This window comes from Bemisia tabaci, chromosome 4, assembly GCF_918797505.1.
Source record: "Bemisia tabaci chromosome 4, PGI_BMITA_v3".
Classification (NCBI taxonomy): Eukaryota; Metazoa; Arthropoda; class Insecta; order Hemiptera; family Aleyrodidae; genus Bemisia; species Bemisia tabaci.
Genome location: NC_092796.1, coordinates 39,964,634 through 39,988,343, shown reverse-complemented (window position 1 = coordinate 39,988,343; position 23,710 = coordinate 39,964,634). Strand labels below are relative to the sequence as shown.

The 23,710-nt window shown below is 35.0% G+C and overlaps 2 protein-coding genes across 3 annotated transcripts in view; one reads left to right on the top strand and one right to left on the bottom strand.

Annotated features, from left to right (window-relative positions):
• The first annotated feature begins 42 nt into the window (after positions 1–42).
• On the top strand, positions 43–12,225 carry LOC109031541 (Golgi to ER traffic protein 4 homolog). The gene is made up of 8 exons (XM_019043106.2): positions 43–279; positions 1,857–1,935; positions 3,126–3,220; positions 3,812–3,954; positions 4,712–4,850; positions 5,632–5,772; positions 6,189–6,334; positions 7,184–12,225. Exons 1-8 carry the CDS (start codon positions 158–160, stop codon positions 7,324–7,326), a joined length of 1,008 nt encoding a protein of 335 aa, XP_018898651.2. The 5' UTR covers positions 43–157; the 3' UTR covers positions 7,327–12,225.
• A 704-nt stretch (positions 12,226–12,929) lies between these two features.
• The window catches only part of Axn (protein axin), a 36,081-nt gene continuing 25,300 nt past the window's right edge, over positions 12,930–23,710 (bottom strand). For both annotated transcript variants that reach the window (XM_072299843.1, XM_019042997.2), the window contains 3 exons: positions 22,250–22,439; positions 21,470–21,742; positions 12,930–20,892 (listed from right to left, as the gene is read on the bottom strand). In XM_072299843.1, coding sequence (XP_072155944.1) covers positions 20,760–20,892; positions 21,470–21,742; positions 22,250–22,439 — 596 coding nt within the window. In that variant the 3' untranslated portion in view covers positions 12,930–20,759. The remainder of the gene's footprint in view (positions 20,893–21,469; positions 21,743–22,249; positions 22,440–23,710) is intronic.

The following is a 23,710-nucleotide window of genomic DNA, read 5'->3' as shown; positions in this document are numbered from 1 at the left end:
AGTTAGAACAAAATACAACTTGAACATACTGTTCATAGATGTCAGTTAAAAAAGTCTGGTGAATTCTGAGCACAGATCGAAAGTCCATGAAGCACCATATTATTCAGTGTTGTTCTTGTAAAATTTTGATTTCAAATTCAATTTTCTTGAGTTGAAAATGGCTGACGTCGCTGGAGGACGTGAAAGTGGCGTGACACGTATTTTCACAAAACTCCATAATCTCACAGAATCCGGCAATTTTTACGAGGCACATCAACTATACAGGACCATATATTTCAGGTATATAGTCATGGATCAAAATCCTGATTTTTTGGCACCTTTTAGGTTATGTTTACTAAAATTTTCTCAATGAAAAATTATTCAAAATACTCTCCAGATTATCTAGTCTGAATCTCTTTTACTTCACCAAAGGCCTTTTCTCTCATCAGTTGGATCAGCAACTCCTCTTTGGTGAAGTGAGAGTCAGTGAGGTTGAGCGTTGATACGCACGATACCATGTTCCGTTTCTGAGGGGGAGTCTGCCCCTCTCAAAGACTATCAGCACTCAGTGAACCATGACTTCTTTTAACTAGATCAAGTGATGGCATCTACTTATTTTTGTTCTGGGATAAGTCTCTTCCTGTCGATCAATTTATCCTGCAAGGGTGCCTCCCTATGTTTAGGAGCCATTCGAGGTTTTCAATTTTGAATAAGTTGTCAGTTGAGTTTGGAAGGAGAAAAAATTGACAGGAAAGTGTTTATCTGAAGCATCTATACCTGCAGATGACTCAAGCAGATTGCACGGTACATTTTGATTTCTAAGCTCCACCAGAACTTCTATGCTCAGCTGGACAGCAATTCCTAATCTGTATCAATCGGCATCTAATCAATTAATGCCTAGCTTCCACTGTCGATAAAGTCTGCAGTGAGCTCCATCTATAAGGCTACCTAATTTTTTTAGTCTCTGCTTTGTGCTGATTGAGGGCTGCTAAAGCTTAGAGATAAAAAAAGGAGGCGGTCGCATTTTAGGCGTCTTGAATTTGGTCGATGACATAGGTGGATACAGACTTGTTTGTCATTGATTTTCTTGAAAATGGTGAAGTTAATGGAAAAAAGGCATTTTATATGAATTGCCAGGAATGATATTTTGAGTTTAGCTACGCATCCAAAAACAGACGTTATGGTCCAATTTTCTTACTTAGAATTTTAGATTTTGCTAGAATATTGACGCCATATTGTACCCACCTACATCCTGGAGTAAACAAATTTTAAAAATGTGACCACCTCCTTTTTTTCTGCATGCTAATAAAGGGCAAAATCAATATGAAATTGTCATAATGCTTAGTCACATCAAAAATAGTCAAGAGATCGCAGAGAGGTTTTGTGACACTTTCATGGTGTGTAACGTCTTTGTCAATCAAATATATTTTACCAGATGCGTTTTATACGTAATAGATGCTGCTAAAACCACATACGCTGCGCTCAGCAATGGATTGTTAATAATTAGTTTTTTTTGCCCCACAATAGAATACACCTGGGTAAATGCCGTGACCATAGTAAATTATTATCATGAGGTCTCACCCATCAAAATTAAATAAACTCACAAATTTCAACAGTTTCAGTCCATAGATTGTGCAATTTTTATACCAGTTATCATCTTTATTTCCAAATGTTTACAAAAAATTGTTATACCTGAAGATTGTTTAAAGTTCTTTGAAATTAAAACATTTATATAACTTGACCTTCTGCCAGGGACAGATTACACCCTTGTGGTTAAAAATGGTGTCATCGTACACTTTGCAAATCTTCATGCAAATTAAAACTATATGTATCTCTCTATTTACTTAATCACCACCTACTCTCAATTATTTTTTCAGGTATTTAAATCAAAAAAAGTATGATGAATTATTGACAGTTCTGTATAGCGGTGCTACTCTTTTTCTCCGCCATGATCAGGTGAGATGCATTTTGTGTTATCAGTTTTTTTTTTTTCAGTTTCACCATTAAAAGGAACTTGCGATGCAGTAATTTATTTCTGGTGGTGATGCAGTTTGGAACCAGCAGCCTGATTGTTGAAATTTATGTCGGCAAAACAAGAATCGAAAATCGATAGAATACACAGCGCAAATAGGGCTATGTCTTGTCTTACATTGCTGACAAAGCCAGTCAAAGTTTCAACAATCGAGTTGCGGGTCTGTTTGTTAAAAAAAAAAAGCATCATTATCTCCTCATTTTTAAAAACGTTTTAATTTTCCTATTTTGGAATGTCTTTCAAGTAATTTTCTTGATGCTTGCCTAGTGTTCAAATATTTTGCTATTTTTTTAGCAGTTCTGAGACATCTCTGTAAAAGTCAAGCTAAGAAACTTTAATCTCTAATTTTAAGTTTGGTAAATTAATTAAACCAATAAAGTGTCAAGCCCAATTCACACTATCAAATTGTTGATCCGACTCTTGGATGCAACTTGTGGAATGAAAAGTTGGGTAGTGTGATACTGACGAGAGAAAATGACAAGTTGATGAAAAATTGAACAGAAACTTGAATGTGACGTCACATTCAACTTTTTGTCCAACTTTCCATCCAATTGACGGTGCCAAATTGACCGCGGAAAATTGAACAAAAAATTGGAGCAAAATCTTCCAACCGACATGAGCCGAAGCTGTATATTCATGAACTATAGGCTGATGATGATATCACACTGCAACGGTAATTGAATAAAAAAAATTTGCGTCCAACTTTCCATCCAACTTTTCGTTCAATTATGTCGGATGGAAAGTTTGATTATGTGAATTGGGCTTTAGACAGAATGTTAAAAATGTTTAGGGGTTTGAAATTGATAGAAGCCATGAAGCAATACGTACATTGAATTCTAAAAAGAAAGTCATCTCTTTGAAATTTTGAGATAATGGGGTGTTTTTTGAAGAAAGAAAGCACATATAAAAAATGGGAAGACAAGGAAGTTTGTTGACCTCCCTGGGGTGCACATAGAGTGCACACTACTTAGCTGGAATATAGAAGCAAAATATTGGAATACTGCTCACTCTTTAATTCTTTATGTCCATCCATGATATTCCTTCATTTATCATTGACATCACAAGATCCAGAATGTCTTAATTCAATACTGAAAGTAGCCTCTTTCTTTTACAGCAGGTTGGCGGTGCTGATTTATCAATTTTATACATTGATGTACTCACAAAATCTGCTACTCCGGTCACCAATGAGATTTTGGACAAATTACCTCCGTAAGTGGATTTTATTTCTTTCTTCTCCTTTTCTTTTCAGGAATGAGGACAGATGCTCAACTGACATCCACTATGCTGAGTTACGGATGTGGTATGAAAATAAACCTAGGGCCTTGTCCACACGACGCGGTTCGCAGAACTTAGTTCGGAATACTTGTTCCTCCAAACTCCGGAACTTCCCCCGCATTGCGAGCTTCTCTGTTTCTTTTGTTGTGAATTCGTTTTTTGTTTGTTTTTTACGTCCTTTATATCTTGACATTGGTTTTTGTTACTCTCGCGGTCGTAGTAATCTATTATTTTGCAATAATTGTATAGTTTTGTTGAAGTTCTGGTTCCAGTTTGGATGAACTCGTGTGGACAGTATCCCTTGTTTCAAGGAACAAGTTTCGGCAAACTAAGCAGTTCGTCGAAGAAGTTCCCCGATCCGCTCTCGTGTGGACAGGGCCTAGCTCTCGTGTCTCCAGGCTATGACCTTGAATATGTCATTCATCTTGATGCTAGGCTGTCATTTCTTTTGTATATCTCAATGTTGGGACAGGTGAAGTACCAATTATTACCAACAATTTTTTGTCTCCATTTTGTGTGTTTCAGTCTGCTCAAACTGATGAGTCCGAATTTAGCTGAAAGAGAAACATTCATCAACAAAGCTCTAAAATGGTCCATAGCCGACTGCAGCACTCACAAGTCTGGCCATCCAGCTCTTCATAGAGACTTTGCTGGAATTTTTTGGGAAGGTAGGTTGCTTTTTCCTCAAAATTTTAGACACTTTTAGGAGAGGCGCAGAGGGACACAAGGCACAGGCCTGTGGACCCCAGTCTGAGAAACGCCACTGGAAGAATGTCATGTCAAATTGGCAGTAACAAAATTTAGCCAGTGCTCAAAATCCTTTCGTTTTGTGTGTGTTTCATCAGCCAATAATCTACCAATCATTTTCTGTATTCCAACGTTTTTGCCTCACAGCCAAAATTCCGATTTGCCTCACAAAAGAATTTCAGATCTAACAGCAGAATACCTGACTTCACAGCAAAATTTACAATTTTTCTCCTTTTTTTAAAAGTATTGAGTAAAATAAAAGAAAAAGAGGTCTTCATTTTTAAAAATTGCCTCTCAACCCAAAATTCGCTCCCATTCACTGCGATCCTTTAAAAACAGCAGGTCAGTCATTTTTTCCTGCCTGAAAACTGGATTCAAAATTTTTGGAAGTCCAAAAACCATAAGGAAAACAATGATGAAAAGCTCCTCCAGATCATTTGGTCTATTATTGCAGCCGAACAGTTCAGGTCCGGCTGACTTCTCTTGTATGTTTAAATTTTCGGCAAGAAGAATTCCACGTTACCTAAACTTAGTTATGCGTGTTGTGTGCTGTTCTTGGGCAAAGAACTTTTCATTTGATTCCAGAGATTTTTTTTTTTCATTTCAGGCTGTCAGGAATTCTTTACCACCATTGATGTTTTATCAATGACCAATAATTTCCCTTCTGTTTCTTTTCAGAAAAAAATTACGTTCTAGCCAGGTACCATTTTTTACACTCAGAAGATGGTAAAAGTTTCGCAAGAATGTTAGTAGAAATCCATTGTTGTTACGGTTATGCTAGCGAAATAGATCTATTTATTGCCCAAGTTGTGCTTCAGTAAGTATGAATCTCTTACATATTATTTCATTTTTGCATGCTCAAAAGATTTTTCTCCAGCTCTTCCTTGATTTTTGTTGCTAAGGTTGGGGCAAGCACTAAAGAGAAGGATACGCCAATGGCAAAAAGGAAGAAAAATAGCAAAGATGAAACATGTACAAAGTTTGCGCAATGCATAAAGTTTAAAACACGTACAACGTTTACGTAACATATGAGGTTTAAAACATGTACAAGGTTTATGTAACATATAAGATTAAAAACATGTACAACATTGTAAAATATGTGGGGAAGCATGAAACTTATCAATGAGAAACAGAACACAAGCTAAGTAGAAATTAAATGTTGAAAAAGGGAAAGAAAATTTCAGGGACCTCTTGACTTCTCAGTAAGACATGCATGATTCTACTGAGAAGGAATGAGGAGATACAAGATTGTTTTTGAAAAGAGGAGGAGCACCCAATTTACGAATGAAAACTTGCGAGGGAGTGATTTTGCTTACCGAAAAGAGCTCGAAGAATAGAAGTTTTTTCCACGATTTTTAGCCTCTCTCTTTTGGCGTTTTGTCCACTGTTTCGAAAATTATCGATTCCCTGTGAATTCAATTTTTTGAAAATTGTCAAAACAGCACTGATGAGACTTGCTTCAATACAAATTAATTCGATTTGTGTCAAAATCATGTCCAAATTCTACAATTACTCTCCAAGTGCTCATTATGATTGATATGTTTTCAACCTTCCTAGAACTATGTTTTTTGTTATCTCTGAATTCTTTGTTTGTCCAGGTATTTATGCCTCAAAAATAGAAAATCTGCCGTAGATGCTTTCCAATCTTATACGAGTCACCATCCAAATATCATCAAAGGCCCTCCGTTCATTTTGCCTCTCCTGAACTTCCTATATTTTCTACTAAAAGTTGTTCGAGGGTAATTATGATCATATATAATTTTGATTTCCTGCATTATCTCAAGTTTTCTCTATTTCGAATCTAGAATTTTGTGTGTGTGTGTGTGTGTGAAGAAAATGACTATTCCTTCTTTTTTCTCTCTCTCTCTTTTATGATTTTCTCCCACAGTTACTGCTCCCAATTTTTGTGGAGAAACAAGGGGCACCATTTTATGATATAGGACTGAAGAACATCTCTAGATTCATCAATCAGTGTCTTATGAGTGCCAACGAGGAGAACTCATGAACGAAGTCCTACTCCATGTTTAAAAGACAAAACAATTTCATAAAGCTCAATTCAAGTCATTCAGTATTTTTTTTTTTTTTTTTTTTTTGTTATTTATATTATCGAGAGTTAGGCAATAAAACATTTTAATTTTCAATTCTCTTGTCATAGGGGACAGTTGGCAACATTCACCGTACTATTAGAACGCTACGAACAAAGCATCAGGAGAGACCCCTCGTATACTGAATATCTGGATAAAATAGCGCAGCTTTTCTTTGATGTTCCACCTCCACCGCCTCGTAGGAGAGGTATTCTAGGTAACCTTCTTTTCAGTTCAACCTTTCGTTAATTTTTTGCAGTCTCATCTCTTGGCAATCACAAACTTCTTTTAATGTTTCCATTGTACTAGGACCATAGCAGACCATGCACATGTTAACTTTGCAAAGGAGAGTGGGCAACTAGACAAGGTCTGAACTGGAAGAAAATGTCACATGTTTCCTCATCAAAATCTTACACAGAAAACGATACTCACAACAGGAAGTTCGGAAACCGCCTCCTGAAGGAGATATTTACAAGTGCTTCAACACAGGTCGAATGGAAGTTAGATCATACAGATGACGTCATTTGTATTTTTGGCATTTAATCATTGTTAATTGTAAGCATCTATAGCTTGTCTAGGAATTGACTTTTCCTGCCTTTTGGTTGTGTTATCTCGATTTCCTTGTGAAATCTCGAAGAGGAAACATTCTAGGTAGTGATTTAACTCATACCTTGTCTAGTGGCCCATTGTGGAAAGGATTATGTAATCCCACACTGAAAATAACCATAAATATAAGGCTAAAATCGCTTCAAAAAAGCAAGGAAGAAGCAGTAAAGCTGTGCTAATGAGCCTGTCGAAGGAAAAAATTATTTGTGTTCTTAAGCCAATGTTCACATCATTTGGGCTACTTATGCTAAAAAGAACTATGTTCCATGCAAACCCTTTGAACATTATTCTTTTTAGCATGAACACGTCCATTTCACATCTATGTCTACTGTTTATCTAAAATGGTAACTCTTTAAAATGCCCCTTTCTGTAACATTCTGTGTTCCTCTCGGCTTCTGTTACTATTGTCCTTTTCTCTTCATCATATTGTTTTTCTCAAAAGATTTCTTTCATTTACCAGATAATTTGTTGCAATCTATCATAATGAATGGAAATGAATTCGACTCGGATGAAGGAGAGTCAGATGGTCCATCGCTATTGTTCAGCAGTCCATCATGCTCATATGTGCCGCAACGAGCAGTTGAAAACGAGGACCTTGACTGATATTCAACACTGTGATCCACCATGCAAAATTCAATTCAAGACAAGTAGTTCTTTTATAATTTGTTGATAAATTATTGTTTTCTTCTTGTTCTTTTCCTCACATTCTTTTTGTTTGTTTGTTTCTATAAATTAATTTCTAAAAGTGTGCAAGGGAAGAGTGATGTCTAAAGACTCTGCAGCCTCTAGTCAGTCGTATTACAGCAGCTTATTGTGAGTTAGCCAAAGGAAAGTAGAACTTTGTCTTCGTTCAATCATTGTGGTCTCTTGTAAAAGCAGCAGTACCGCACAAGTTGAGATTGATGTTGGGGGGTTTTCAATATTTATTAACTATGAAAACAGGTATCTTGATTTCAGGGTTTGATCATTTCTCACTTCATTGTTTAAGGAGAATATCACTAGACCTTATTATACTGAATTTTCAGAATATAATTTTGGAAGATAAAGAGAAATAAAGGAAATTTCGTGCTGTAGGAATTATACATCATCTTTTGAAAAAACTGACTGTAACAGGATACCAGCAACATCACATTTTTTATTTTGACAGCTGAAGTAGAAACTTGGAAGCTGCAGAGTCAGAGGAATTCGAGGTGCTACTGCTCATGATCCACTCAGAATCATCATCTGAGTAAAAAATGCCCCCAGTTGCTCCCTCTAGCAAAGCCAAATAAGTTTTTGATTTTATTTTTGCATCTGATTGACTTACCTTACACATGATGAGCTATACAGTGGCTTATTGTGTAATACGCTGCCAAAAAAATCACAATTTTGAAGTATTTCAAAATTTGCTGCCGGAGAAAAACGTTGCGTGTGTTGAACAGATGCAAACATGTCTTTATACTAATATTTGTAATTGAGACAATGCTGTCAAGCTCTGAATGTACGCTTGTGAGAAAGGCATGGAATTTCAGACTCTCGTACGATTTTATTCCATTTCTCCTTTTCATATTAAATTTTCACGATTGCATCGAGAGTCTCCAAAGGAAAGATGGATATTTTTTTGCTGTGGTAAGCTTTCTCAATAATATTAAAGAGTTCAAAATCACTAATGAGTGATTCTTACCTTACGTTGTCTTGCTTAGGCTTCTATTTGTTGTTGCACCCTCAAGTTGGGACTCTTTAATTCCCGTACCAAATTTCTGCTCTTGAATTTATACAACTTAAATTTTTCTCACGATTCAACTTTTACTCACCAATATTCAAAGTAAAATTTAAGAAATTTTGAGGATGTTTCTTTCGTAAAAAGAAGTCCTGTTTTCAACTCTTCAATTTGCATATCAGCAAGATTAATGATGACTACAGCATGGGATGATCTCTTTTGAACACTATGAAAATTTGCTTAAGTGTTAGCAAGTAGAGTCAATATGAAAATAGTATCCTATAGTTTTCCTGGCTTTTTGCTTTAAAATTAAAACCAAAAATATGTAACAATGTATAGGAGATTTACAAGAAAAATGACTAATTCTCCACCTTCAAAGAGTGCTGTTGTGAAGCAAACTTGTGTGCTCACTCATTTTTAACGGGATGTCACCGAAACAATATTGTGGAGATGTTCATATTCCAATACTTTTCTCAAATCCACAAAGTCTGTGGTATACAATGAATGAAGGCAAGTTCCCAATTCACCTCTCCACTGGAGGATGAATAAAATATAATTTCTTACTTACGTATGTAAACTTAACTTACTTACCGTAAGGTTACGAAATTTAACATTTTTCCAGCAAAGTGGGCTCTTATCCCAAGGAGCATATAGTTTAATCAAGTTAGCTTACTAATTTTGCACAATTAAAACAAGCGATCAGGGTTAATCTGAGTCGAGATGAAAGTTACAACATGCTCAAATAATAAATGATTAACTTACTAACCTTTAAATGTTACTGCTTGTCTCTCACCTTACATTTTTAGATTTTCTTTCTTTCTGAAAGATTTTGTGTTGAAACATTCTTACTCATTTACGTAGAAGAGGTTTAGTCCACACACCGCTGGCACCTTATTTCTCAATTACCATGAGCAAATGGTTTTGTATTTCCGAGGTTTCTGCGAAATGGAGCCCTCGCTAGTAATGGAGGATCACTGTACACAGGTTCCAAGTCTACCCATTAATATTTCTCCTCTTTGATTCCTTACAAATGGAAAAGTTTGTATTGATTGCTTTGTTCTGACACCTACTACAACTAGTGGTACCATCTTGAAGATTACGTTTCTTTGCACCGCCTATCATTCGTTGACAAATTTAGAATAATAGACCAAGTACCATTTCATTAATTTTAGGTTAGCACAAAGTTATGAAATTCAAAGGGATGTATAGTGATTTAAATTTCTGTCTGGAAACGGATCCTTTGATTTGCTGCCTGTGGAGTAAAAGAAATCACCGCTCTCTTCCCAGTCCAAGGACTGCTTTATGGATGTCTCTTTAGAATTTTCAATTTCTTCTATCTCTTTATCCAGAGAATGGGAACTGGAAGCTCTGAATTGCTACCTTAGCATGTGACAGGGCGACCTCATCGAATTATATTAGCCTAAAATTCGAGTCTTACACCCATTTAAAAAATGAATAGTGGAATAGAGGTCTGAGAGATCACCCTCTCCCTTTTTGAGAGGGGAATGTTTCAATGAATAAAGGAAAGGTTTAAAGTTATCTTTCTAAAGTTTCCTGGAGGGGGCGTGTCAACTTATGGGCAAGAGGTAGTATCAAAATAGAATTGGTGTATGCATGTTGGTATGTCAACTAAAAACTCCGCTGCTTTCACTTCAGGTTTTTTATTTTTATTTCTTTGAGAGGGATTTCTATTCTATAAGGAGTTCGCAACCTCCTTTAATGAATAAAATGGGAACTGCTCTGAAGTCAATCTTGTATTAGAAATCTGTACAAATTGCAACTCATTGTTGAATACCCGGCACTTCCAGAAAGTAGAGGCACTTTCAATGAGTATTTATATGTATTTTGTATAAATGTGTTGAACAAACCAGTTTGAGTTAAGCTCAAAAAGACTGGTCTGCTTAAAGGAGCGGAAGTGTTTGAACACTAAAGAATGAGAAAATAGAGGAAGAAAGGCTTTGAAAAAAGGTGTAAACTAAGATAGTGATTTATTCCCAAGTATTTAAATCTGATTCCAATATCGATGCTGGGCACACCTCAATGATAGGTGTTACTCTTATAGGCTTTTACTTGATGCGAAAATTTATACTGAAACCACCTTTAATACAGGTGATTGATAAGCTTTGAACTTCATCAGGCTAGGGATATTAAAAATCTTCACCTTTTGTGAGCTATAAGTAAGTGAAATCTAAAGAAATTTTGCAATTGTATAGAGTGTACGTAATGTAGTAAATTATTTTCACTAATCTTTTTGTCTACTGAATTCACTCCACTGAATTTCTTTTGAAGCAGCAAGTGAGAATGTGCTCGCAATAAATTTTTTCAGAAGTCGATGAAGTTTCAAAAAGCTCATCACTTGATGATTAATCCATGAGATCTGAAGTGAACGTTTGAGTCATTTTCTCCATGAGGTAGCAATAAAAAGTGTTGCATAATTTGATGATCAGATCACTTGCTGGAAACGTTATCAATCCATATCTTCTTCAGTTATAAATCCTGAACTACTAACTATTCTCAATTTTAAGCCAGATTATAGGTATAATATTAAGGGGTATAATATATTGCTGAAAATGAGATGGGATATTTCTGAATCAGCTGCCAATTTAAAATTTAACTTCAAAATTAGCCAGGAAATGTGTCTATGTTGAGGTTGTGGTTGTCATTCAAACTAGTGATGTCCATCGGCTTGACTTAGATTATCTTAATTTTTAGGTTTCTTACACATACATTAAATTATTAAAATATCTGTTGATACATGTATGTAATTGGTCTAAAAAGAGAACTTGAGAAGAGGATTAAAATAAGATTAGTTAAATTGAGACGCTATCTAGGCTGTTTATTGAAAGCACTCTCTGGATCAACTTTAAATGATTCCATGCCTTCCTCACAGACTCAGATGCCACTAATTATCGTACAACAACTACAAGGCCTGGAAGAATTTTTATATATTTCAATATTTCTTACCAAACATCGGTAAACATCAATTGCAAGAAAAAGAGTATTGATGTGCTGTCGACTTATCCCGTTGTGACAGTGCAGAGCATGCCAGTTGCTTGCGGCTGATGCGAAACAAGTAAACTCCATACAAAAAGGACGTCAGCATCAGGGATTCTTTCAAAATTTAAGTTTCTCTGATTTTAAAACATCACATCTCTGTCTATGGTATTGGTATCAATATCGATTTGGTGTGAATATATTTAGATACCCTCGCCTCCTCTAAGCAATACTAGCAAGTAACTGAAATTTCATTTTCATAATGCGGCTGTTTTCGAAAATTCGTTTGTATATTTCTATTTATTTACATATTCATAGTAAAGAGACAAAATATTGTAGCTCAAAATAGCAAAAAAGTACCCTACAAACGAATCTGGTGAGCCAAGGTGGCCCTAAAAGTGTGTTTTATTTGTGTAAAAGAAAACGAAGAATTTTTAAATTTTATCTCCCAGCAATGCTTCCAATAACAGCCAAAACTTCTCATGCTTCTAATACCTTCTTGAGCCTTGTATCCTCAGAATCATTTTTGATTTATTTTTGATTAGAAAAAGGCCTTTTAAAAGAGCTTGCTTCTGTTCAACTGCACTTTTTATGCTTCTCCGTGCATGAATATATTTTGTTAATTTTTAGGTTTCTTAAATTTTTCCGATTATCAAAAGAGTAATCCTAATCTTCCCCCTCAACTCTATTAAGAAATTGTACAGTAAATCCCAAAAATCCCCCTCCCCCTTTGTTTTATCATTTGTGTGTTTTATTGTACCTTAATTTACTACAATAAATTTATTTTATTTTGTTGTAAAAAATCTGAAGCAAGATTTTTCTTTTTCACAAACACGTTACAAAAGGCTACGCACGCAACACCAAAAAATTGCGTGTCAGCATGTTGATCAATATTTCGAGAATTGTAAGTATTGAGTTGCATAATAAGAGAGGTTTAATTGGACTACATTTTGCAATTTGGTACTTTAAATTCTAGCCCGGTTTAAAAACAACGTATGTGCCATTAGTTTCCCTATGCACATAAGTGTTTTTTCAGATGAGTTCGAATTTATAGCTCTAAATTGTAAAATGCAGTCCAATTTAAAAGGCCAAACCCTCATACGGGCAAACCTTATAAGCAATTAACAATAAAATATTTATGAAACTACTGTTTCACTGAAATATAATTGCAAGACCAACAAACACCCAAAAATGTGGTGCGTACATTTTTAAAGACAATTGAAATTCACTTTCTTGCAAAAAATGTATTAAAATTTTCTTAGAATTAGACGGCTGATTTAAGGATAGTAAATATCTCAGAGGATGAAAAGTGGGCTCCCCCAAAGGGCCTTTGAAGGATTTTCAATGAATTTTCATCAAGAAAGAATGTTTCTATAGTCTACTGAACGCACAATTATCTGGTAAAACAAACATTATTGATGCGATTTATTTACACGTGGTTGATTAGCCATTGAAGCACCTTAAAATTTGCCGCAAAGGAAATGATACAAACGTAAAAAAGAAGGCGACTGAATTAAAAATATACATCATATATTTATTTACAGCATTTTTTACATTTATAAATTATTTTTAGTCCATCGGGTATTAAAAAAAATAAATAAATCATAAAGACATAAAAAAAGAGGGAAACAGTGCAATGTTCACCCTACAGAATCAACCTAAAATTGAAATATTGCCGGAAACATACAATGAAAAATGAATGTAAGTATTACGTAAATAACACTTTGAGACATATACTCTGGTCGTATCAAATTTACACTTACACCGAGCACACAATTTCACTTCAGCTCAGTGGAGTTGAAAACCAGTGCTTATTCTATCTTCCACTATTGTACAAACCGACAATTACAAATATGCGGTGATGTACGGCTGTCCAAATTAATGTAAGAGGGTACCGACAAATCGGAAAGTTTTGTACACGGTAATCAGAATCTATAATGCTGTACACAAGATTAATTTTTTAATATAAACATTAATTCCTGATAGAGAAAAATAGTCATTACAATTCGATGTTTACACTTCAATACCGACAGTTTGAATGCCAAATAAATGTTGAACAAAAACTGCACAATATTGATTGAGCAGAATTCGCATAAAAAAAGATAACACTACCATGTATGTTTTTCTCGAGAAGAGAGATTGTCAACATTTTACAAAATTGCATCAAAATGTTCAGTTAATGCGATCGTTTCCCAAACGAAGGAACCTAACTCGAGTTTACAAAATTGACTTGAACAATTTAATTTTTTTGCAAGAATACGACTGCGATTTCTGTCCAAACTCTCGCTAAAATTTGCGAGCGAATAGAAAAAAACCAGTGAAACGATCAGATGAAACGCCCAACAGTAATCTCTTAAAAATTCAATTTGTTAGAGGAAATTTTGCTACATTGAACTGTAGTTGCGTTCTTCCGTCTAGGAATTGTCAAATTACTGCTAATTATTGGTTTTACTTGATGAAAATTATTATTGTGAGCTACAGTATTTCTGAGACACATAGGACACTGTATTACTACCATCAGAGGGGGCTAACTTCACAGTAGCAATCACTTGGCTAGCTGAAGCAACCCTGTTTCAAAGGGGTGTCTTGACATAGAATGTTACCTACGACAGCAGCTAACTTGGGGAGTTTCAGCATTTTGATTGTAACTTGAATAAAATGACAGCAAAATGTGAGAGCAAAAGAACTCACAAAAACCATTTTCTGTTTCCAGAAAAATATTAGAATGGCTAAAATAATTAAAAGTGATTAACATTGAAAAGAAAATATCAAACAGTCACTTTCATATCCTATTAAAATAACTAGTGATAACAAAAAATCTTTCATTGTATTAACCTTACGAGTAACAGTCAGTTACAAAAGTCCCCTGATGAAAACGCGGGGATTCATAGGATATTCAGTGACAGCACATGATTGAGCTTAGGTAAGTTAAACAATTTTGAGTAAGTGAAAAAGAGAGAGAAACAATCAAAGAAAAAAAGTGTAAAGCACCTTTTTAACCTGGATCAAAGCAAATATTTGCTAAGTATCCAAGCAAATTTTGAAATTCTAAGTCACCGGTGACTTCACCGCTAGGCACCAAGAATGAAGAGAGATATCTTAAAAAGAAACTGATAGCAGACTTGAATTAGCTGCTTCAGTCTGTGAGTTCATGTTGAACTCTAAAAAATCATATAGTTCTATAAATATTGCCAAAATCTAATTTTTAAAAAAGATTACCGACTGAGGACGAAGATCAACAACAAAATACGAATTTTTAACACAAAATAAAAGAAGAAGAAAATGCGATAAAAAAATTAACAATGGGTTCATTTCCAGATATAATTCGCACTTTTTAACAAAAGAAAACCTTATTCAAAGGTATATTAATTAAGATATGGCTAGTTTTGACTTCTTATTTTACAAAAACAGTTTTTGGCCCTTTTTTCAATTTACCTTTAATAATCAAATACAAATTTTACTCGACAGTAGAGTATATTTCAAATCAAAGAGAAATTCCTATAGAAAATCTGAGGCATGGTTCCCAGAATGAAGTCAGTCTAACTTACTGAGTATATCAGACAGGGTTGCTTGCAATAAAAAAACAAGACAATTTTATATAACAGTAAAAACGAAAACTTGTCTCACTTGTCCTTTACATTCTTAGAGAGTGAAAATTTCAGCAACAGATTTCAATCCAACACTTCTAGTTTTTTGGTCATGGTTGTAAAAATACACAAAATTCTCTGACCGTAGAAGACTGTTTAAAAAGAAATTCCAGATTGACGATCTAGCGATTTCAAGGGAGTTACCTCGTTTTTCACGTCACAAGCAACCCTGATAAGATTAAGTAGAACAAAAGGGCTTACATGCCCGATGACACCACAGTTACCAGCGAGTACAAATATGGGAAGTAGTTTCTAACATAAAGTTTGAACATATTGATGGCTAGAGTCCTAATCCACATGCCTCGAATCTACAAAATACCTAGATATGTTTTACTTCTAAGGAGAAGAAGAAAAAAAAGAGAGAATCAACATTATAGCTAGAATATTCAAATAATGACTTTGAAATGGTGAAGAAAATCGAAAGAGACTTCAAGCCAAAAACGTTATTTCTGTTCCTTTTAAAAAACATGAGGTATCTATGGTACTTTATAGATATTGCAACAGAGGTACATGGTTTTGGAGTTTGGCCATTCATATATAGCGACAAAATTTCTCTTAATACACCGGTCACAGAATGCAGTCATTATTAATTTCCAAAAGTTCTTAGAGAGAGGAAGATAATTGTCCATCGCATGGGCTTTCAGATTAATACATTGAAAGAATTAGTAACAAGGATAAATTATCAAAAAGCCGATCATAATTGCCATAAATTTACCATGTACTGGTTGTAGCGCTGGCCCTAGGACCAAGAGGTCCTGAGTTCTATTCCTGGCTAAGTGACCTGAGTTTGATGATCTTAAGCAATGGTCACCTGGGGCTGGGGTATAAGCCAAGGGATTAGTCCCACAGGGTATTTGAAAATTGATAAATAAAAAAAAAAAAAAATTTGCCATAGCATCATCACAAACTTTACTATCTATTAATACAGCTTGTGAGATCGCTTACCAATGAATTAAGATTATGCTGAATTCTGAATGGCCGGAGAAAAATTAGAACGGAAAAATATAAGCAATAATTTTAGACTCGCTAAAATTCTTTATTTTAACGCTCGTTTCCTTGTCGCTCAACAGAAATGTGCAAAACTGCAGTGAATATGACAGCCCATGATTACATAATTAGAAGAAACAAAATTAATTTAAGTTTTAGGTACCATTTTAAGAAATGTAAATTAATGAGTGAATAAGTAGACGTTGTATGTACTGCATTCTTCACAAACCGTGCATAACTTCTTGGTTACCAAGTTCAATGCTTAAATTTGTAGGAAAGAGGGAGTTGATTTTGAGTTTTCTGCAATAAAGAAAAGTGTGTAAATTAAAAAAAAAAAAAGATATCTAAGTACATGATTTCAACTCCTGGTACAATAGGTCTTTGGGTAAAAGACCTTCCTGCCAAGAACATCATACAATTTAGTGTTAACTACCTGTACATGGAAAGAGAAATAAAAATTGAAGAGAAACAAAAAATGAATTAACAAAATTGCTAGAAGCTACTTCATGGCAAAGCTGACTGGACGAACTGTAGTGCTACTTAAAGAAGATAGATTAAAAAACCCAAATTATTTTCTGTTAAAAATATCACAGAAGTAACCATACAAAAAATAATGGCTGACATGTAAATGTTAACTTTTTAACTGGATTTTCCTCATGGAAGTAAAGATACTGAATGCAAATCATGACTTCATTCTGACTAAATTAGATCTTTTAGGAAAGGCCGCACAGAACGTGGTGAATGAAATCCATCAAAATCTGCAAGTAAGCACTAATGTAACAATCACTAGATCCTATCTTCTTTGAGCATTAATTTGATTGTTCTTGAAAGCTTTACTTGTATGTTTTAGGTGTAACCTGCTTATCAACATTAATTTCTCTGTTACATTTAACCTATGACTTCCTTTTTGTTCACTATTTCTTAGAATAGCTGGCAAAACTGAAATTACAAATTATTTAAATCAAGAGAGACAGAATTACCTTATAGACTGCATTTCAACAAACCTGTGAAAGTAATTGTATGTTTACTATTAGAAAATCTCGAAGGCAGTTCCACGTATGTTAACCACTCGATGATGCAAAATCTTAGGATTAAAAAGAAAACTACACAATGCGTACATCAGACCCTTGAATAAGTTCCACACTAAAAGGCAATAGGTAAGTTGCGCTGGTTACAGAATTGCGTTTTGATGGTTTAAGCTGATAGAATAGCAAAACATAATGAGATCTGTTCACATGCCTACTTTTTACATCCAACATTAATGGATATATCCCCCTTCTAACTAGTTGACGTTACAAGCATCTTCAACCTTGCGCTCTGATGTTAATTGACAAAACTTTTGTTAACAGTTTCAATGATTCCTTTCAATAACTTTTGACTCCATTCGCCTGAGTGTTTAAATATAAATTGATCTTGTGTCCAATCGATATTAAATTATCAAGCAGCTGTAATAATTCATACATACCAAATGGGACATAAAGCTACAAAATTCTTCCAAAACCAGTTGCTAAAAATTACTGAGCTTTGACTTGGTTCAATGACTAAGACAATTCACCAAGTACAAAATTGAATGCAAGTATAATAATAATGGCCTATGATAAAAAGTGAGCAACACAAAGAATGGCCAGAAAACAGGAGGTGAGGACAATTGGAAGCTCTGCCTTCACATGCCTCCTTAATACAAAACATTTCACAAACATGATAGAGCGCAGCAGCTTAGAAATATTGTTAGGAACTATTGAACGACAGAGAAAACTAATGTCATAAACGTACATGTACACATGCTTGAATATTAGAAATCATCATCAATAAAATATAATTTAAACACGATCATTAACGTTTATTTACATGTTTGATTTTTAAAGAACAAATGATCCTGGTCTGTGTGGATTTGCGTACTGTAAAACTTCAGTTGGACAGAGCTCAACAGGTAAAAAAACTACATAGTCTAGTCTGCATGCTTGGTGATTCATAAATAGATGCGATAACCGTTTGAATAAAGACAGAAGCTACATAGTTCCTAATTGAAAAAATTCAGTTTTCAATTGTGGACTCGCTCTGTATTCTGGGAATATTTTTCTAGGATAATTTGTTGGGTTCTTTCTGATTTCATAGTTGACTACATGCTTTGAGGCAATGGCAAAAGATAGCCATTATTTAATGATGTTCACATATATAAAGATATGTGCTAAGGCTAGCACCAATTTAGTTGGCTAACTTTAAAAGTACAATGGACAATCTATAATTTTCATTATAGTATTTCGAAAGTGAGAGTCGTGACTTACTTCACTATTTTTCAATAATTGAAGACAGACCAAGACTGTTACTTCTTGAACAGACAAAAATGTAATCTCTCAAAGGATATTTCATTGACTAAAGTTTCACTGAACCTAAACAGATTATGCAAATGATCACATAAGAGTCAGACTTAAAACAAAATATTGCTTCTAATGCACTAATGCTTACAAACCTAACCAGTTTTACAAAAAACATGATGGGAAGGGAATAATGACAAGAGCAAATAATGATCAAAATAACCGAACGCACGGAACACTGGTTCTTAACCCAAGTTACCATGTAGCACCCGGATTCTTGATTCTGGAGTTAAGATCGGACAAAAACTAAAGATTAAAAAACTATGCAAAAAAGCTATGAAAGATAATGTACGTTCAAAATTATTGAGGTCAAAAGCAAAAGAACTGAGCAAAAAAATAGGGGGTAGGCCGTTTTTTTTTCATTTGTACCTGGCTTTGCACAAAAAAAATCCCACCCTTCCCTTCCTTAGGCTCTTTGTTTTCTAATCTAGTGTCTAGCATTTTTCTCTTTCTCTTCACTTGCTTCTTCTTGAGTCATCGGGATGGGCATTAAAAATAAAATGATAAAAAGGCCACTGACCTCTGTTTACCCCTTATGGCAAGAGAGAGAGCAAACTGGCAGGGATGCTAAAGAAATCCATGGACAAGTTTTTTTTATTTTTTTCCTCCCTCGACAATTAATCCTACCTAGGAAAAACTCCAATTTTACCCTATCTTTGTACTTAATAATTTCCAACTTTATTCCTCCAGCGCTTCGATGAAATAGACTGATCTTACCATTAACTTCTTGTCACTGACAATTGCGAAAACTTAGCTGATCAAAGAATATGATTTTTATCATTCATCTAATCTTTCCTTCGATGGCATAAGGTTTAAATTGGGTTTGAGCACTTTAAGCCTGAGGTTTAAATGTCGATTGCATTTATTGAAAGCTTCTTGTAAGAATTTTTGAGGTCGCCTACTGTCTCGCCATGCCTAAATTGAGATCTAATAAAATAGTGACATACACTTTCAGCTTTACTTTTCCTTGTCATTATCAGGCTAATAGGGCCAATCTCGTTTCTGACTTCAAGAGAGCATTTTTATTTCGCTTGGTCAAGACCAAGTCTAAACCCTTCATTTCTATGACTTGAGGGTTTCTAACAGTTTGAACTTATAGCATGCTTCTTAATTTTGTCATTTAACAATCAATACATTAAAAATCAATAAGAAAAATCGATTTATAAAAACTGAATTGACAAAAATCGCTAAATTTAAAAACAACTTATCAAAGGGTCCTTTAATGTATTCTTCAACCGACTTTTTCATTTTCACATGGCAATCTATTAAACATTGATCTCATATTGAAATTCAGTGCTTTCTTGGGTTGTGAGGATGCGGAGGGTTCTTTGCTTCCCTATTTTTCAGATTAGCCCCCCCCCCCATTTTTAAAAACCCCAAAGTTTCCAAAGAGCTGACCCCCTTTTTTTGGCTCTGCACTTCCAAACAACTGCAATTTTGCAGATAACATGCTATCCATGAGCTTGCGCCAACCGTCCTTGCCATTTTAAAGACCCTTTCTTCCTCCCTTCCTGTTTTCATAGCCCATTCTTGGAGCCTTCCTCTTTTTACTTGTAACTGCGCCTGATCTGCCAGTCAGAGGGTCAAAAAATTTCTGCACACCCATTGGGCTGTACAGGCCAATAATAACATCAAAATGTAATGAAGATGAAATACAAAATGAGTACAGTGGAGCCCGTGTATAATGAACTTGCTTTTAACAAAGTTTCGGATATAACGAAGTACTTTTCATTTTTCTAGTGCCTCCATATACACTCAATAGTAAAAAAAACCCGCATTTAACGGAGTCTCGGCGGCGGCACCGCGCATATAACGAAGTAATTTGCCGCCATTTCCGGTATTGTGTTCGGTATTTTCTGCTCTCTGGACGAGTTCTGCTTGATTGCGGTAAAACGTGTGGTAGTTGCGCAGTCACGAAGTTACGAATAAAAGAGAATGAGCGATAACGAAGTGAGCGCTCACTGCACAGCCTGCCGCACATGTCTCACACCCCACTCTCTCACACTTGCGGTCTGTTTTTAACGAAGTTCCGGATATAACAAAGTTTTTCTATGAACTGTGAGCTTCATTATACATGGGCTCCACTGTAGTTAATTGAAGAAACACATTGAAACATAGGGAAACTCTCTCTCCTTATTTTAGTGAAGACACCGTACTTTGAAGCAGAGATTTCGACAGCAAAAGCATTAAAATAATGTCAACCAAGTCTCGATCACGGGACCATTCAAGGGTAGGATTGATTTAGGCCCCAGTGGACAACAATAAGTTCGGAATCAGTAACAAAGAGAAATACAAATTCTAACAGCTTTAAAATTAATGAAGACTCCACAAATCTTACTCAGTTGCTTTGACTTGGACTTGACCCATTACTTTCCCTTCCCATAATGGCAGCACTTCATTATCATCAAAAATCTCTTCTTGAATGACTTTGATATCAGGGTCATCACATTTTGTTTTGAAAAAGTACCTGCAACAAAAGAGACAGTATCTTAGTTTTACGAGCATATAAATGAAATAAAAACAAGAGCAAATAATGTCCTTTCAAGATTATGATAATGCTATGTCTATGAAGAGAGTAAAATCATTTTGGATCAAATATGCTTTTGTTTGATATACGGAGAGGAAAATTACATTATGAGTAAGAAAAAGTGTGATGTTTGATGGTTTATTTTCTTAAGACATATTTGTGATTACTGAAATTGTGGACACGGTTTCGATTCGGGTAGTGTTAAGATTAATAAAATTAGCAAGCCAGGTGCTTACTAATTTTTTCTCTTTACTCTTATCTTTCATATTCTATTTTTGTCCCTGATTTTTGCAAAGCTGTCACTTAAAGTTCTTCGCTTGTTTAACTGGTGCAGTTTGCTGGAAGTAGTATATTTTTGATTGTATATATTTAATAGCTAAAATCTTCAGGCTTGTTCCCTGCATGTTACTTATAGTTGTGAATGATAAAAATAATGATAATAATAAAAAATCTACGTTTTATCATTGTAAAGACTGAAAGCCAAAAACTCACAAATATTTGTGTACAAAAAGCTTACCTGAAAGCGCCTTTCTTAGGCAGAAAATCTTTGAACTGCTTCAAAGTGACAGGATTGCTTGGTATTTTTGTCCTGTAGGGCACTTCATCATTACAAAACGAATATACAACTATTGTGCAGTTGTCATCGCCAGTAGCACTGGACGAGGCAGAGTATTGCATAGGAGGTTTGTCGCTGGGAGGCATCATGTTTGATTGACTAGCCATGCTCCTGCGCAGCGTTGACGGATAACTAGACTGAGGTAGATCTGCTCCTTTGCTGCTCCCCATGTGCCTTGAGGAAAGAATAAGAAAAAAGCCAAGTGAAAAGAAGAGCACATTGACATGGTTTGTACTCTCATTAATGGATCTCATTAAGCAAAAAGGAGCCAATGCAATTACAAAGTTTCAAAATTGTGCAACTTCTTCTTCGCTGTAAAAAAAAACTAAACACATGTATGTACAGTAATATGATTAACATGAGAGGCAATTCACAATTTCCACTCTGTGATGTTTAAAAGTCTCCGATTAAGTTTTATTTTCTTTAATCAAAAGCTAACAACAATATATTCTTGAAACTTTCAGTGAATATTTACATGTAAGGAAAACTTATCAAAAATATCAAGAAAAATTTTTGGTTGGTTTTCTTTCAGAAAAATAACAACTAAGGAAAGTTTTATAAGATCACGATCATATTTGCATATTTTCAACGGTAGCCATCAATCAGGAGAAATGGATTAATAATGCTTAGAGATAAAGTTCAGAAGATGGATAGAGGGGCAATCTGACGAGGATTACATACCTAGGTCGGAAATTTCGGCACCTGTCAGCGTTGCTCTCGCTTAACCTTCTGCTGACCTCATCAGATTGGGCAAAAGAATAGGGAACATCATGTAGAGGCATCGATGAATCCGCCATGAATGGCTGAATTGGTACGGAGTGTGGGAGTCTTTTGAGAGAATGACATTGCTCAGAAGATATAGAGCGTTGTGCTAAAAATTTAAAACAAATGTTTCCAATTACATACAATAGTTTATTAGCTTTCATTTAAAACAACATATTCAAGTTTCATTTTATTCATAAATTGAATTTTTCCCCAGACATGTCAGTTTCTCCACATGAAAAATATATCCAATTAATTTCGGGATAAGTTGGAATCTTAGGGGTCGTCAGAAATGGAACTTCCCTATTCTTGGGTTATTTTATCAAATCATCAAGTTTTTTAGCATTGAGTCAGACAAAACTGCAGCATTGCCGACAAAAATTTGCTAACATGAGGCGTATGTTTCAGTGCTTACGATACAGGCCATCAGAAAAAGTAGGGAATCTCATATCAACAACATGGGTCATCTGACGTAGCTTAGAACTGTAGCCTTCCTTAACCATACAATGGCTGTGTTGCTGTTTGTATACTTTCCAAAATTTGTTTACTTAGAAGTTACATAGTTTTGGGAATAGGGTAAGTGCCTCAGTTGCAGCCTCTGACTATATTACAGTCTGCAAAAAAAACCAGAATTTAAACACACTGGGAGAACAATATTTGATTCTGATGTGATTTTTAATGCTGAATTCAAAAATGACCTCGGTTTTTCCTCTATAACCACAACTTTTCTGGTAAATAAAGATTTCCTTCATAAACGGGCTTTTCCAAGAAAATTTAAATTTGCCAGGTAATAGGTGTATGAAAGGGAAGAACCAAGGTCATTTTTAAATTTAGCAGCCCAATATACGATGTTTTCCTGGACAAATGGCCATCTGCCCATATGCTCCAATGTTATACTGATTCGTTAGTTTGGTTTCTGAATGGACAGGAAAATGATTAAATTCAGGTATCTGATTGGTCTACTCACATAAACTTTTTACCGCTGATGTCGAAAATGACCTCAGTGTCTTTCCATCACCTACACATTTTTTGGAAAATCAAATTTTCTAAAAAACATGCATTCTTTGGCCCTGAGAAAAGCATTTACTAGTAAATTCGAAGTTTCGAAAAATTGGTGGGTGATGGAAAAAAATCCATTTCGGTCAATTTGGATTTTGGCCACCAAATGTAATAAAAAGGAGTCGACCCCATGGGACACCTGACTTAAATCCCCAGCATTCTTTAAGGATCAACTTATGTTACCTTTGGTCATCTTCCTTATGATATACTTAAGTCATCAGAAGGAATTTCATTGATTTAGGAATAGGAGAAGGAGAAATACAATTTGATGAATCAAACCAGGTAACGATTTTCATCCCTTGTTGGTCGAACATTTGAAGA

Coding starts and splice junctions, on each gene's coding strand:
- LOC109031541 (XM_019043106.2), top strand. CDS start 158: ATGGCTGACGTCGCTGGAGGACGTGAAAGTGGCGTGACACGTATTTTC. Junction 3,955..4,711: donor TGCTGGAATTTTTTGGGAAG/GTAGGTTGCTTT, acceptor GTTTCTTTTCAG/AAAAAAATTACGTTCTAGCC. Junction 4,851..5,631: donor ATTGCCCAAGTTGTGCTTCA/GTAAGTATGAAT, acceptor TTGTTTGTCCAG/GTATTTATGCCTCAAAAATA.